General features: G+C 38.9%; 1 protein-coding gene across 1 annotated transcript in view; it reads right to left on the reverse strand.

The window, feature by feature from the left end:
* LOC126484450 (lysosomal acid glucosylceramidase-like) overlaps window positions 1–16215 on the reverse strand; it is a 115919-nt gene that overhangs the window by 18790 nt on the left and 80914 nt on the right. The window contains exons 6-8 of the mRNA XM_050107971.1: window positions 13694–13854; window positions 9508–9745; window positions 2385–2529 (exon numbers count right to left, since the gene is read on the reverse strand). Of these exons, the coding sequence (XP_049963928.1) occupies window positions 2385–2529; window positions 9508–9745; window positions 13694–13854 (544 nt within the window). The remainder of the gene's footprint in view (window positions 1–2384; window positions 2530–9507; window positions 9746–13693; window positions 13855–16215) is intronic.

Here is a 16215-nt window from a genome sequence, read left to right on the forward strand (position 1 = left end):
AGCACAGTGATTTTGTTGTTAGTGCACTAGTCATGCCCCAACAGAGATGAATGTGCAGATGCAGTATCATGATGAAAATGCCATAAATTGTTTCACATTTCAGGCCATTTCTTTCTCACTTTTTCTTGCAGGTGTTGCAACACATTCTGATAGTACCATCGATTAACAGTTGGTCCCTGCAGCTGGAATTCATGATGTATTTATCCTTAAAGGTCAAAGAAAATAATCAGGATGTCTTTGACATTTGACCTGACCTGATGAGCTTTCCTTGGTATTGAAGAACCTTTCCCAAGCTTGTGAAGATTGAACCTTGGTCTCTACATCATAACCTCAGATAGTACCATCAATTAACAGTTTGCCCCTGTGGCTTGAATTCATGATGTACTAATCTTTAAAAGTCAAAGAAAACTATAAGGATGTCTTTGACATTTGACCTGACCTGATGAGCTTTCCTTGGTCTTGGAGAACCTTCCCCGACATTGTGAAGATTGAACCTTGGTCTCTACATCATAACCATAGACACACATCTCATCACCAGTTATGACTCTCTTAACACCTTGTTCTCATTTGTGCAATTGAAAAGCTCTTCACAGATTGCAAAGCAAAGGTCTTTCTGGTCTTGACCCATGAGCCATGGGACAAACTTGGCAGCAACATGATGCATTCCAAGATGCTGTGTCAGGATTTCATGGCATGATCTAACTGAAATGTTACATTTTTCTGCAAGATCTCAGACAAGCAGTCTTCGACTGACAAGCACAATTTTGTTGATGTTCTTGACAGTGTCATCGGTAGACATAGAAGGGTATCCTCAATGAGGGTCATCTTTAACTTCTTCCCATCCATTTTTAAATCATGTGAACCATTCATAACACCGAGGGCAGCTTAAGCACTCACCACTGTAGGCATCCTGCATAATTTAGTGTGTCTCTGTAAAGATTTTCTCAAGTTTCACACAAAATTTAATGCAGATGCATCATCTTCTAACTCTGCCAGCTCAAAATTTGCAAACTGTATGAGACAACATTCTATTCAATACAACACTTCTGGCAGTTACACATTAAACACAGTCGTGTGCAGAGATGCCAACTGCATTTCACTTCAACACACCATTGGCACAAAATTATGAATATTCCAGAATTTTCTGAACAGACCTCACATAATACTCAGGTTAGTCTTATTCATTGTGTAGTATTCATTCCATACAAATAAGAATAAGCAGCTGTGATGAATCTAAGATGTTTACTGTTCGTCCTACCAAATGTGATGTTGTCTGTTCTTCAAGTTGTGTTCCTATTTCAAACAGAACTTAATTACTTGGGTAACAAACTCAAATGTTTCCAAAACATACTCTCACATATGCAGTTATTACTTATGGATATGACATACATATCATTTTGTGATATGTTTTATAGTTTAGCATTTTTTATAAGTCAAGATAGTAGAACAAAAGAACAGTGATTAGTGTGATATGTTTAGTAGTGATTTAGTATGGTTTTGTACACCTACAAAATCAGGTTCTCACATGCAGACTGGTTAGACATAAGTGCAATACAAGTATTTTTACTGTTCATATCAGCTAGTACTTCATTCAGTAGGAGTCCTACTCTTCAAAGTTTCAAAAACATACAATTGATGATCTTCCAAAACAATTTTATGCTATGTCTCCTTAGATCACTCACTTTTGCTAGCTTCAGCTTCTAATACAAAAATCATTTTATTATTTGTCAACAGTATTTCGAGGTTGAATGATACACTGCAACACTTGTGATCACAGTTGTTTTATTTTGTTTTCAGTTCTGATCAGATGTTGCTTTACATACAGCAGAAATTTCTCAAACTCTAAAGTAGTATACTGTAGTATAGTTCTAGATAAACTCAGTGTCATTGTAATTGTAAAGTCCTGCCAACATAATATAATTGTAATGTTGTGTGATCGATGATGATGGTTATACATTATAAACATTTAAAAATTGCTTCACAACAAAAATTGTCCAGTAATGAAAACAAAATTAAGGGATTTTAGTTCATTGTGTGGCAGTCACTGTGGTAGAATGTTATCATTCAGACAAAATGTGGTAGTTGTAGAGCCTGTTACAACTAAAATACTGTTTCAAGGACTGGGACTTCAACCTGTTAGGAATGCTGCTTAATGGTAATCTGAAGCTGACACTAATCTGTCATGCTGTTCATCATAACCATCTTTAACCACTTCCAAACTCTCGCTTACTGGATTTTTCATGTTTTCATTTGCATTTAGTTTGCCTGTGCATCACATGCCATCATATCACAAAACTTTCTTTGCTGTTTTCTTCTATGTCTAACACTTAATAAAAGATAAATATAGAAATAAATGTACAAGAAAAATGCCTTCCAAAACTTACCAATGCTGGCTTCAGTTGCTATAATAAATTTTGAAGGGTACTTGTTGTGTGTTTGGCTTAGCAGTGAAGCTGGAAGAAAAGTGTCCCAGTACCAGTGCACAGCAACACCATCAACATAGTTTTGCACTTTTTCATCTTCCATTAGCTGCAATTGTTCATTATTGAATTATTCATTGTTGAAAATAAGCACGATTTCAGAAAAATTGTTGGACGAAACTGTAGAAAATAATAGTTTTCAAGGGTAGGAACTACTAGAGACTCTTAATTTATTGGGAATAAGAAGTCGAAAAATTCTGTCTAGATGTGAAATGCTGTTTTTAGGCTAAACATATTTATGTTCAACATAGACCAATCTGTATATTGAGCAAGCAGTAAAGGAAACAAAAGAAAAATTCGGAGTAGGTATTAAAATTCATGGAGAAGAAATAAAAACTTTGAGGTTTGCCGATGACATTGTAATTCTGTCAGAGACAGCAAAGGACTTGGAAGAGCAGTTGAATGGAATGGACAGTGTCTTGAAAGGAGGATATAAGATGAACATCAACAAAAGCAAAACAAGGATAATGGAATGTAGTCTAATTAAGTCGGGTGATGCTGAGGGAATTAGATTAGGAAATGAGGCACTTAAAGTAGTAAAGGAGTTTTGCTATTTGGGGAGCAAAATAACTGATGATGGTCGAAGTAGAGAGGATATAAAATGTAGGCTGGCAATGGCAAGGAAAGCGTTTCTGAAGAAGAGAAATTTGTTAACATCCAGTATTGATTTAAGTGTCAGGAAGTCATTTCTGAAAGTATTCGTATGGAGTGTAGCCATGTATGGAAGTGAAACATGGACGATAAATAGTTTGGACAAGAAGAGAATAGAAGCTTTCGAAATGTGGTGCTATAGAAGAATGCTGAAGATTAGATGGGTAGATCACATAACTAATGAGGAAGTATTGAATAGGATTGGGGAGAAGAGAAGTTTGTGGCACAACTTGACCAGAAGAAGGGATCGGTTGGTAGGACATGTTCTGAGGCATCAAGGGATCACCAATTTAGTATTGGAGGGCAGCGTGGAGGGTAAAAATCGTAGAGGGAGACCAAGAGATGAATACACTAAGCAGATTCAGAAGGATGTAGGTTGCAGTAGGTACTGGGAGATGAAAAAGCTTGCACAGGATAGAGTAGCATGGAGAGCTGCATCAAACCAGTCTCAGGACTGAAGACCAACAACAACAACAGACCTCCTTTAAGACTGCAACACTTTCTCTAACAATTTTCCTGAGAGTAGATTCTATCCATGAAGTGTGAATTTGTAATTAAAATTGATCATTTCACATTGGAAAAGCATCTTTGTACATAACTGCATTGTTCTAGTACTTTCTTTTGGAATACAGGTCTATTCTTGAGTATTCTTACATTCTGTTGATTGGAAAACTTGCAAGGAATTTAGTAATTATTGTTCAACCCTTTCCAAAGTGATTAAATAAGAATTACTTTTGCAGCTAGAAAAACACTGACCATCCTTTCCGACAGGTGAAACTAATTGCCTGGTGGCTTTTGTCTCAGGCTATACAGCCAGAGTTTGTTTCATAATTTTCCTGGCATTTCATCAGTACAAGGGGCTGGTATTGACAAAGCTTCACCTTCCATTGCTGGTGGTGGACTGGAGTCACCATCATAGCTGCAGATTATATTTACCTGGCTTGCCAACATTTAAGGGCTTTCCCTTCATCATTTCTGCTGCAACTCTCCCATTACTCCCTGCAATGGTCAATTGCTGCAGCATGGGAATCCAGAATGTGTTCCCTTGAGGATTTCTTCTTTCTTTTTGAAGCTATTGTCATGTCTGTGTATTTCTACAGCTTCCCTAAACAAGTGGAAGCTATGGAAATACACAAACATGACAACAGTTTCAACAAGAAAGAAGAAAACCTCAAGGTGAATGGGTCCTGGATTCCCATGCTGCAGCAAACAACTGCTGCAGATAGCAAGGGGAGAACTGCAGTGGAAATGAACACATGAAAGCCCTTGGATATTGGTGTGCCAGGTACATATAATAAGCAGTCATGAGCACAACAATAGTTCCCCACCAGCAGTGGAAGATGAAGTTTTGGCAATGCCAGCCATTTGTGCTGGCAAAATGTCAGAAAATTTATCAAAGAAACATCTGCTGAAGAAACTGAGACAGATGCTGCCAGGCAAGTTGTCAACAAATAGCCATGAAAGCCTTAACAATTTTGTAAGATGAAACTAACTTCACCTTCCTTGGTGCAGTGCTACTGGTTTCCATCCATTGATTCAATTTTTGTTGTTATATTCGTGGTGTGAAGTGGTTGGCCTATGTCTAATCCATTGCAATTAGTAGGATTTTTTAAGAGTCCAAATATTGTTCAGAAATTTGTTTCCACATTTGCTTTTGGGGAGGGGAGGAGGGGGGGGGGATGAAGTGGAAAAGGAGAGAAGTAAAAAGACTGTTGATATCGGCCCTGAAATGGGGAATGTACAACCCACTACCCTTCCCACCCTGCCCACAGTGGTATTTCACCAGCCTCCAAACCTACACAATATCCCCATCCACCACCACACAGTCCATGCTCCCAACCCCTTGCCTCATGGTTCAATGCAGTACTTGTCTTGTGCCAGCCTCCAAACCTACACAATATCCTCATCCACTCCCACACAATCTGTGCTCCCAACCATGGCTCAATGCAGTACTTGTCCTGTCATCCTCCCACTGCCACCTACTCCAGTCTGATCACAGGCAATAACTATCCAGTCAAAGGCAGGGCTACCTGTGAAATGACTCATATCATCAACAAGTTAAGCTACAACCACTGTACTGCATTCTACGTAATCATGACAACCAACAAGCTGTCTGTCTGCATGAATGGCCACTGATAAACTGTGGCCAAGGACCACTCAGTTGCTGAGCATGCTGCCCAACACAGCATTCTTCATTTTGATGACTGCTTCAAAGCCTGCATCATCTGGATCCATCCTACCAACAGCAGCTTTTTTGAAAAGCATGCAGGCGGGAACCTGCCATGCAATATATCCTACACAGTAATAACCATCTCTTGGCCTCAACCTGTGTTAGTCAGTGTCCTTCACCCATCTTCCCCTTTCTTGTTCCCACTCCAGCACTACATAACCTTCTATCCCACCAACATACCCAGTCTTTTTACTTCTCTCCTTTTCTGGTGCCCCCCACCCCTCTGCCCTCCATCTAACCTTCTGACTGAACCTAGCTGCCCTATCCTCTCCCCATCTCATCCCTATATGGTCCCACAAGCAGCACTTTACCGTACCTCACCCCTACCCTGCAATCCCTTCCCCTTTACAGCCCAGCCTCCTTCTCCTCCACACCACCCAGATGGCTTCTACCATCACGTGCTGTTGTTCACATTCTGGCCTCGGCAGCCAGAGAGAGTGGTCATGTGTGCTTTTCATAGTATAGTTAGAAATTTGTAGTGATTATTTAAATAATGAAACACTGTACCCAGTTATGTTTCTTAATACATGCTAGAAGGTTTTAATTATTAAAAAACGTACTTATGGTCCTTGAGAAAGAACACATTGATCCATTCTAAGTTTCTATGACAGGTAACAGCAAAGTTTTAATTATCACTTTAAAAAATAAAGTTACGTAGGTAATTTGTTTGTTTGTTTGCAGTTACCTGTTTGCGTGTATTATTAGTTTTAACAGATGCCAATAAAATATGGACAGTCAGAGTTAAGAAATGACCAAAGTAATGACCAAAAGGAAAATGGGTAGATGACATTAGAGAACATGCAAGATCAGTGTGAATGCTCTTGAAAACTGAAAAACTCTGGATGGTTCTTTTAACCAGCATTGGAGATCAACCCTGTTGATGGTGACAATGAATTTCAGTAATGCTCTGTAGGAATTACAGATTTCTCTGCAGGGTTGACTTGCTAATGTTATTTATTCTTGCTTGTTTGACTTCAAAGGCATATGAAACTTCTAATAGAATGGCACAATATGTTTCCAAAGTAATGTCTCAAATGGAGAGCTGGATGATCTCAGCTGATAGTCCAGAAATATCATATCCATTCAATATTACATCTCCATGTTTTTATGATAAAGGACAGTAGAAAAGTTAGAGTTCTAAGTTCAGTTAACACAGAAGTCAATAGAGCCTAAGCTGTAGCTCATATACGACAAAACTGACCTTGTTGAAAAAATCATTTATATGAAAATGTTTCTAAAAGCCATAGAAAAACTACATCAGACCAGTGGACAGGTGGTGATTTAAATCCTGACCATGATGAATGAAAAGGGTGTCACCTCTACACCACCTCACTTCACTTCATGGTTTTTATCTGTCTTTGGATGCCCTCTGTGAGTCTTGTACCACATTTAAGGTTTTCATCCCATTCTCTTCAGCTGTAGAGCATGGGAACAAAGACAGTTTAAATGCTAGTGTGATTGCTGTAATTAGGCTAACTGGCTTTGTGGTCCCTATGTGAGCAAAACACAGGGTCTCTAGTATATCCATGTATTTTTCACTAAACAAAAGTTCTTGAAGCATTGAAAATAGGGGTTACAGGATACATAACATTTGTCTGCACATGTCTGCCACTTCAGGCTTTTCAGCATTTCTGTTGTTGTTCTGTGAATAAAACAAATTTGCGACCACTCATGCTGCCCTTCTTTGTAAAGAATCACTATCTCCCATTAGTCATATCTGGTACGGGTCGCACACACTTGAGCAATATTCTAAGGTTGGACATGAGAGCGTTTTTTAAGTAGTCTCCTTTGTAGACTAAATGCATTTTTACAGTATCCTACCACTGACACGGAGTCGGGTACCTCTGCATCTTCTTTTGTATAGAAAGATATGAAAATGGAGTTCAGCATAAAAAGCTTTTTCTTTGCTACCCCCTATTTCTGTTCCTGTTTAGTATCTAGACACTAACTTTGGCACCACTGTCAACCTTTGAATATTGCCAAAATTTGTGTTTTGTGAGAGATCTTTCAATAATATGAATATGGTATCTGTTCTTTTGGACATGTCCTGGTTTGGGCACACATTTTCAAATGCCCCTGTTGATATTTATCAACGCCTGTAAGCTGATAATGGTCTGCATTTCATTGTAATTTCTTTCAATAATGTTCTGCTTCATTAAAAGTTTCATGCACTGCCCTGTAGAAAGCCAAATACATTTCATTCAGCATCTTATTGGTTACAGTTCTATGCTTTAGTTTACACCTATTATGCAAAAGTCACCATTTTGTTACAATGATTGTATGCTAAGGGCAGTTCCTCCCATCAGGAACGGTTTTACAAGTATATTTCCATCCAGTTCTTGATCAACAATTTTTATGAATTTGAGCCACAGTTCCTTCACATTCTCCTGCACAGAGCTGAATGTTTCAAGTTTTTTTCCTTAAGATACGACATTGCTAATTTATCAAATATGAAAATCTTTCTACTAATTTTAGTTGCCATATGCAAGGTGTGCAATGAAGGCCTCAGACTGTCACATGTCCTTTCTTGAATAACACTCCTCTAAATATAGTGAATAATGATTCATGAGAACATCATTATCTTCCTTCTAATATTTCTATTTAAGTTCCCTGAACAATCTTGATACTTTTTGTATTAGCTATACTGACTTCTTAGAATCCTAGCACCTTGTCTCTAATTTCATTAGACTGCTGCATGCATATTTGATAAAGACCTTAAATGCTGGAGCAGCAGTTTAGAATTAGTTGCACTAGTGTCTGATTTATCCCTTACAGATTCACTGCATAGAACACATCAAACAAATCTCTCTTTGATTTGCCTCCTGAGTCCATCTTCTTTTGTGTCTTATCCCTAATTATGTAAATAAAGTGATTGGCTTCAGAAGTTTACCATTAAGCATTTAATCAGACACTATCAGTTTATTTCTTGTTGTATGAGCATTGTCTTTTTTTTACATTGAAAGAGAGCTGTCATTCATGACACTAAGTGGATATTTTGTCCACATTTTGTATAATCATATAACACAAACACATTTTTGCAGACAACAGCATTACCAGTGAACAATTTGATAGTGCTACTGACCCTTTCTTGTATGTATTTTGAAAACATTTGTGGACCTAATATGTTTCCTTGTGTTATAGGCAATGTTACTTCCAATTTTGTCAGACATTGGCAGTACAGTGTAACTACTACTTAAAACTTCCAAGAACTGAACATATGTTGCTTATTAACTGAGGATGTGGTGCAAAGCCAAATGACTTTTGGGTGTCAATAAACATGGATTCCATCTATTTATTTGCATGTATTGTCGGCAAGATATCACATGTGAGTAAATCCAATTTTGTTTCACATGAGAGCTTTATGCTGAAGCTGTGCTTAATCTTTGAGGAAAATTTTGATCTAAGATCCAGCAACAGACATTAGCAATGTTGGTCTGTAATTATCTGCATCCATCCATTTGCTGTTGTTGCCATGTCCTTCTCCTGTGGACTGTTTGCTGTGTCAGAGATTCTTGATAAATATAGCATTTATGGTAAAGACAGCATATAAAATCAGATTGAAATCCTGAGTGTAATATGACAAAATAATTAAATTGGATAGATAAAAAATCTACTCACCGAGCACCGGCAGAACTCACACATAAAAGGCAGTTTTAATTGGCAAGCTTTCAGAGTCAGTGGCTCCTCCTTCAAGGAGACGGTTGAAGGGGAAAGGAGAGGGGTGAAGGAAAAGGACTGGAGAGGGCTAGCAAAAGGGGTAAATTTTGGGAAAGTCACCCAGAACAGCAGGGCAGTGGAGACTTACTGCAAGGGATGAGAAGGAAAGGACTTTCTTTCTCATCCCTGCAGTAAGTCTCCCCTGACCTGCAGTTCTGGGTGACTTTTCTGAAATCTACCCCTTTTCTTAGACCTCTCCAGTCCTTTTCCTTCACCCCTCTTCCTTCCCCTTCAACCATTCTGCCTGAAGAATGAGCCACTGGCTCCGAAAGCTTGCCAATTAAAACTGTCTTTTATGTGTGAGTTCTGGTGCCACTTGATGAGAAGATTTTTTTTATCTATCCAGTTTAATTATTTTGTCAATAATTGAGTGTAATATGAAATAAATATATGTTAAAAATGTGGCAGCAATATAATGTAAGTACTTACAAGGTTCACCATCCAAGGCAACAAAAACCGTTGATCATCAAGTACAAGGAGTTTAATGCTGCTGTGTTGAGAAGCACGAAGTGCAGGCCCAAAATTTTCAGCAATCCATTTTCTTTGCTTTTTTGGAGTCCATCCAAGTGAATTAAATCTATTTATAGGAATTATTCCATTTGATGGCTCATTTCCAGTAGACACTGCCCAGAATTCAAGGCCCATATTTTTGTAAGCATCAAGAAATCTGTAACATTGAGAATTAACTGAAAATAGTAGCTCTAAAGACATATTCTCAGGATCTTCTAAAAAAAATTGTTGCTTTAATCTAAAACTTACACATACACAAGATACTACAGTAAAATATATATAGTGCAACAACATAACATAATTTATGACAGACTCAAAAATTGTTCAGTAAGAAAGGGGAAAAAAACAACATACAATAATTACACTGTAATGACTGACTATTCCATCTGTTCTTGGTAGAATATTTTATACATTATGAATAAAAACACACACAACACTGTTGTAATAGTCTACAATATTTATTATTTATTTCACCAACCAGTTTGTGGCTGTTGTGCCACCATCAGGTACAAAGATTTATCCATCCATCCAAAACTAGCAGAAATGACAAAATAGATGCACAGACTCTCCTGCAGTGACTGGCAGAAATGACAAAACACTAGCAACAGCTATTCTGAAATGAGTACTTATTGTGTTACATGGTTGTGAACACTATGAATGGAAGGAATGTCAAGAAGGAACTTAAATACACAGGACTGGTGTATGAAGGGAACTATATTTGAATACTCTGGTTTTCACTCCCAAATGGTTGAACCTCCCTTCTTATTATTTCATACTCAATATTTCACATTTTCTTTTGTAGTATCCTGCAGAAATAGTACTATTACAAAAGTACCCTGACAAATAGATATCATTATCGTGTCATCAGTGAAGGTGTGCTTTTATTTTATTTTATTTTTCAAAGTCTAGTATTCTTTTAGAACACTTTATTGCATAGATCATATGTTTTGTTACACAGATAACAAGTTTTAGTCAGTTCAGTGGTCATCTTCAGATCCGTAATCCCGGACCATGCAACATATTGGTTCTGGGATTACGGATCTGAAGATGGCCATTGAACTGGCTGAAACTGGTTGTCTATGTAACAAAACAGGAGAAAATTTTTAAAATCCAGCAAACGAAGCAGGCAAAAGGTAATACAAATGTTTAAAAAATGAGATTGACGGGAACTGCAAAATTGCTAAGGAGGAATGGCTAGAGAACAAATGGAAGGATTTAGAAGTGTGTTTCACTAGTGGAAAGAGAGATACTGCCTACAGGATAATTAAAGAGGCCTTTGGAGGCAAGAGAAGCAGCTGTATGAATATCAACAGCTCAGATGGTAAACAGCAAAGAAGGGAAAGCTGGAAGGAGGAAGGCATATATAGAGGGAGATGAATTTGAAAGCAAAATTATAGAAGGAAGTGGACGCAAATGAAGATGAGATGGGAGATATGATACTGCAAGAAGAATTTGACAAAGCCCTGAAAGATCTAAGTTGAAATGCGGCGCTGGGAGTAGATAACATTCTGTCAGAACTGATGTTAGCCTTGAGAGAGCCAAACATAACAAAACTTTTAAATCTAGCATGCAAGAAGTAAGTGGCTGGCAAAATACTCTCAGAATTCAAAAAGAATGTAGTAATTCCAATCCCAAAGAAAGCAGTTGCTGATAGGTGCAAAAATCACCAAACAATTAATTTAATAAGTCATGGCTGCAAGATACTTACATGAATTCTTTACAGAAGAATCTGGTAGAAGCCAACGCAGGGAAGATCAGTTTAGATTCCAGAGAAATGTTGGAACACTTGATGCAATACTGATCCTACGACTTATCTTAGAAGGTAGGTTAAGGAAAGGCAAACCTACATTTATAGCGTTTCTAGACATAGAGAAAGCTTTTGACAATGTTGATTTGAATGTACCCTTCAAAATTCTGAAGATAGCAGGGATAAAGTACAGGGAGCAAAAGGCTATTTAAAACTTGTACAGAAATCAGATAGGAGTGGTAGGAGTCTAGGGGCATGAAGGAGAGGCAGTGGTTGAAAAGGCAGTGTGACAGGATTGAAGCCTAACCCTGATGTTATTCAATAAGTACAGTGAACAAGCAGTAAAGGAAACCGAAGAAACATTTGGAGTAGGAATTAAAATTCAGGGAGAAGAAATAAAAACTTTGATGTTTGCCACTGACACTGTAATTCTGTCAGAGACATTAAAGGATTTAGAAGAACAGTTTAATGGAATGGACAGTGTCTTGAAGGGGAGATGTAAGATAAGTATCAACAAAAGCAAAACAAGAATAATGGAATGAACTCGAATTAAATCAGGTTATTCTAATGGAATCAGATTAGTAAATAGACACTTAAAGTAGTACATGATTTTTGCTTTTTAGGCAATAAAATAACTGATGATGACCGAAGTAGAGAGTATATAAGATGTGGACTGGCAATGGCAAGAAAATCATTTCTACAGACGAGAAATTTGTTAACATCAAATGTAGATTTATGTGTTAGGAAGTAATTTCTGAAGATATTTGTCTTTAGTGTAGCTATGTATGGAAATGAAACATGGACGATAAATGATCTAGATAAAAAGAGATTAGAAGCTTTGCAAATGTGGTACTACAGAAGAATGCTGAGGAATAGGTGGATCGATCACATAACTATGCTATGTCTATCGACATGCCAGCGCTTTTGTTTGGTAAGTCACATCATCTTTGTTTATATATATATATATACGAGGGCAGTTCAATAAGTAATGCAACACATTTTTTTCTGAAACAGGGGTTGTTTTATTCAGCATTGAAATACACCAGGTTATTCCCCAATCTTTTAGCTACACAACACTATTTTTCAACGTAATCTCCATTCAATGCTACGGCCTTACGCCACCTTGAAATGAGGGCCTGTATGCCTGCACGGTACCATTCCACTGGTCGATGTCGGAGCCAACGTCATACTGCATCAATAACTTCTTCATCGTCTGCATAGTGCCTCCCACGGATTGCGTCCTTCATTGGGCCAAACATATGGAAATCCGACGGTGCGAGATCGGGGCTGTAGGGTGCATGAGGAAGAACAGTCCATTGAAGTTTTGTGAGCTCCTCTCGGGTGCGAAGACTTGTGTGAGGTCTTGTGTTGTCATGAAGAAGGAGAAGTTCGTTCAGATTTTTGTGCCTATGAACACACTGAAGTCGTTTCTTCAATTTCTGAAGAGTAGCACAATACACTTCAGAGTTGATCGTTTGACCATGGGGAAGGACATCGAACAGAATAACCCCTTCTGTGTCCCAGAAGACTGTAACCATGACTTTACCGGCTGACGGTATGGCTTTAAACTTTTTCTTGGTAGGGGAGTGGGTGTGGCGCCACTCCATTGATTGCCGTTTTGTTTCAGGTTCGAAGTGATGAACCCATGTTTCATCGCCTGTTACAATCTTTGACAAGAAATTGTCACCCTCAGCCACATGACGAGCAAGCAATTCTGCACAGATGGTTCTCCTTTGCTCTTTATGGTGTTCGGTTAGACAACGAGGGACCCAGCGGGAACAAACCTTTGTATATCCCAACTGGTGAACAATTGTGACAGCACTACCAACAGAGATGTCAAGTTGAGCACTGAGTTGTTTGATGGTGATCCGTCGATCATCTCGAACGAGTGTGTTCGCACGCTCCGCCATTGCAGGAGTCACAGCTGTGCACGGCCGGCCCGCACGCGGGAGATCAGACAGTCTTGCTTGACCTTGCGGCGATGATGACACACGCTTTGCCCAACAACTCACCATGCTTTTGTCCACTGCCAGATCACCGTAGACATTCTGCAAGCGCCTATGAATATCTGAGATGCCCTGGTTTTCCGCCAAAAGAAACTCGATCACTGCCCGTTGTTTGCAATGCACATCCGTTACAGACGCCATTTTAACAGCTCCGTACAGCGCTGCTACCTGTCGGAAGTCAATGAAACTATACGAGACGAAGCGGGAATGTTTGAAAATATTCAACAAGAAATTTCCCGTTTTTTCAACCAAAATTGGCCGAGAAAAAAAAAATTTGTTGCATTACTTATTGAACTGCCCTCGTATATTTGGAGATAGAAAATATATCACTACAAAATTTTGTTTTACTTACTTTATGTGGTAGTCTGCCCATTCCTGGAAATATTCATCCTTTAATAGAGAAAATCCTACAAAATCATTGTTTGTTTTCATCCATTTTGGAGGACTCCATGCAGCACCAACCAACTTCAAGTTCTGACCCCTGATAGCCTGAGCCCATTTTATCAAGGGAATCTGAAAGCCAGAACATAATGATTACAATTTGAAAGTGCAACAAATTTTATTAATGTAATTATTTAGAGCTTGCTTTCCTTGAGGTAGTCCTAAAATTATCCACTTGATAGTGGGGGCCAGGAAATCCACATCTAGGATCACTGCAGAATTGTCTGAGCCTCTTATTTAAACCGTCCACTCAGTTCTAGTCCAGGGGACCATGATCAGTTATGGGCACAATGCTGCAAACAGTGTGCTGTGCTTCCATCCTGTGTGTGAGGATAGCAGTCTTAACCATTTCAGCCAACCATGTCAAGGAATAGTGGATAGCTTCACATTCCAAGCAGCAAGTGCTGTTCACGCCAGCATGGACTACAATTTACAGCTGGCTGCACTCAATGCATTCAATAAATGCTGGCAGAGCCTCCTCCACATCTCAGATGAGATCTCCCAGCAAACTGGTAAACATATTGATTATACACTGGCATTTTTTCCTGGCCTGCCTACTATTTTCCTCTAAGCTCCATTACCCATGTAACACTGGAGCTTCTTGTCTAAAGTCAGCAGAAAAATCAGCCTTTGGCCCAATAGGTGGAAAATCTCATTCTGGTTCAGATGTATTGTCAGCACTGGGTAGCACCATGCACTTATTGCTTAGGTGTAAGGGAAAAGTCATGCAGCCAGTTCCCATATTCATCTTCTGTCCAGATATGTGCAAATCAATCTCATCCTGGAGGAAAACTGATCACATGTTGTGTATTGAAATGTGCTGACGATGGAGTTTGCCAGGGCTGACAAACAGCATCAGAGAAATATAACTTTTGCCATTGGTATCCCAACACTGCAACAGCTCAGGGTAATAGCTTGCCTACAGTGGCTAGCACAGCTTCTTTGCTTAAGTTTGTGTCCACACACAATGAGCACATTTCTTGTATGTTTACTATTATGTTAGGCAATTTAAAATCATGAAAAAAGGTACTAACCAAAGCAGTCCAACTAACTAAGAAATTACAAGCGAACTGCAAAAAGAAATCAAATTACCAACTGTAGATTACAAGCTGCACAAATCTACACTATTACAATTTTGGTTGACACAAAATGTAAACAAGAGGAATAAAAACTACTTCTGGTGTCTTTTAAATGGCATTGAAAAATGTGAGAAGCCAGTATATGTGAACACAATTGCAAAGCATACAACTCTTGAACAGTATTCAAACACTTAGAAGAAAGTTATAAACACTACTTAACAAAAAGTACACAAATAATATTCACTTCTTCAAAGAAGGAAATAAGAAAAACTAAGGTAACCCACTGTATAAAATAAGTTCTACAGCTGCTGCTGGTAGCTGCTCTCATCTGAGCAACTAGAATAATACTTTCTGGTGTGTTTTATACACTGCCCAGTCACATTAATGTGACCACCTGTCAAAAGCTTGAATAACCACTTTTTTCAGAGAGGACTGCTGCAGCAGTGATGTGGAGCCATGCCCACTCAAATCCATGGCTAACTGGACTATGTTTCTCAGCTGAGGATCCATGCCGTGATTGAAATGGTCCCACAGATTCTTGATTGTGTTTAAATATGGGGTTTTTGGTGGCCATAGGAGTACTAAACTCATCCTGCTGCTGTATGAACCACGCACATGCACTGTGAGCTGTGACACATTGCATTGTCCTGCTGGTAGATGCCATCGTGCTGAGAAAAAACAAACTGCATTTAGGGCTGGGCATGATCCCCACAGATAGATGAATACTTGTGTTGATTCACTGTACTTTCCAGAATGACAAATCAACCAGAGAATGCCATGAAAACATTCTCCAGGCTGTAACATTCCCTCTTCTGGCCTGGATGCTTCTGACTATTGTTGCAGGATGTTTGCTTTCAGGTGTTTCAAGCCAGAACAATGGCCATCCATCTGGTGGAGCATAAAACATTAATCATCTTAGAAGGCCACCTGTTGCCACTTAGTGGATGTCCAGTTGTGGTATTGACATGCAAATTCCTGCCTTCGTCGCCAATGAACAGTAGTCAGCATGGATGGGTGCATGAACCAGGCATCTGCTGCAGAGGTTCACATGTAGCAACACTTGCTGAATGGTCATGGAGGAGACACTGTTGGTCTCCCCATGGTTCATCTGGGCAGTCAGTTGCTCAACAGTTGCACATCTACTCACCCGTATACATATCTGCAGCTGTCATTCTACTACAGCTGCAGCCATTTGGAGAGTAGATTTTTTATCTATCCAATTACATTACGTTGTCATTCACCTCTGTCGTCTATGGTCTGTGGTGCACCAAAGATGTCTCAGCACTGGTTTTGGATAGCATTGTTTTTGGCATGCATGGTATACTTTAATCTTGGCAGCACGCTATAAGTTTAC

The sequence above is a fragment of the Schistocerca serialis genome, chromosome 6 (assembly GCF_023864345.2).
Source record: "Schistocerca serialis cubense isolate TAMUIC-IGC-003099 chromosome 6, iqSchSeri2.2, whole genome shotgun sequence".
NCBI lineage: Eukaryota > Metazoa > Arthropoda > Insecta > Orthoptera > Acrididae > Schistocerca > Schistocerca serialis.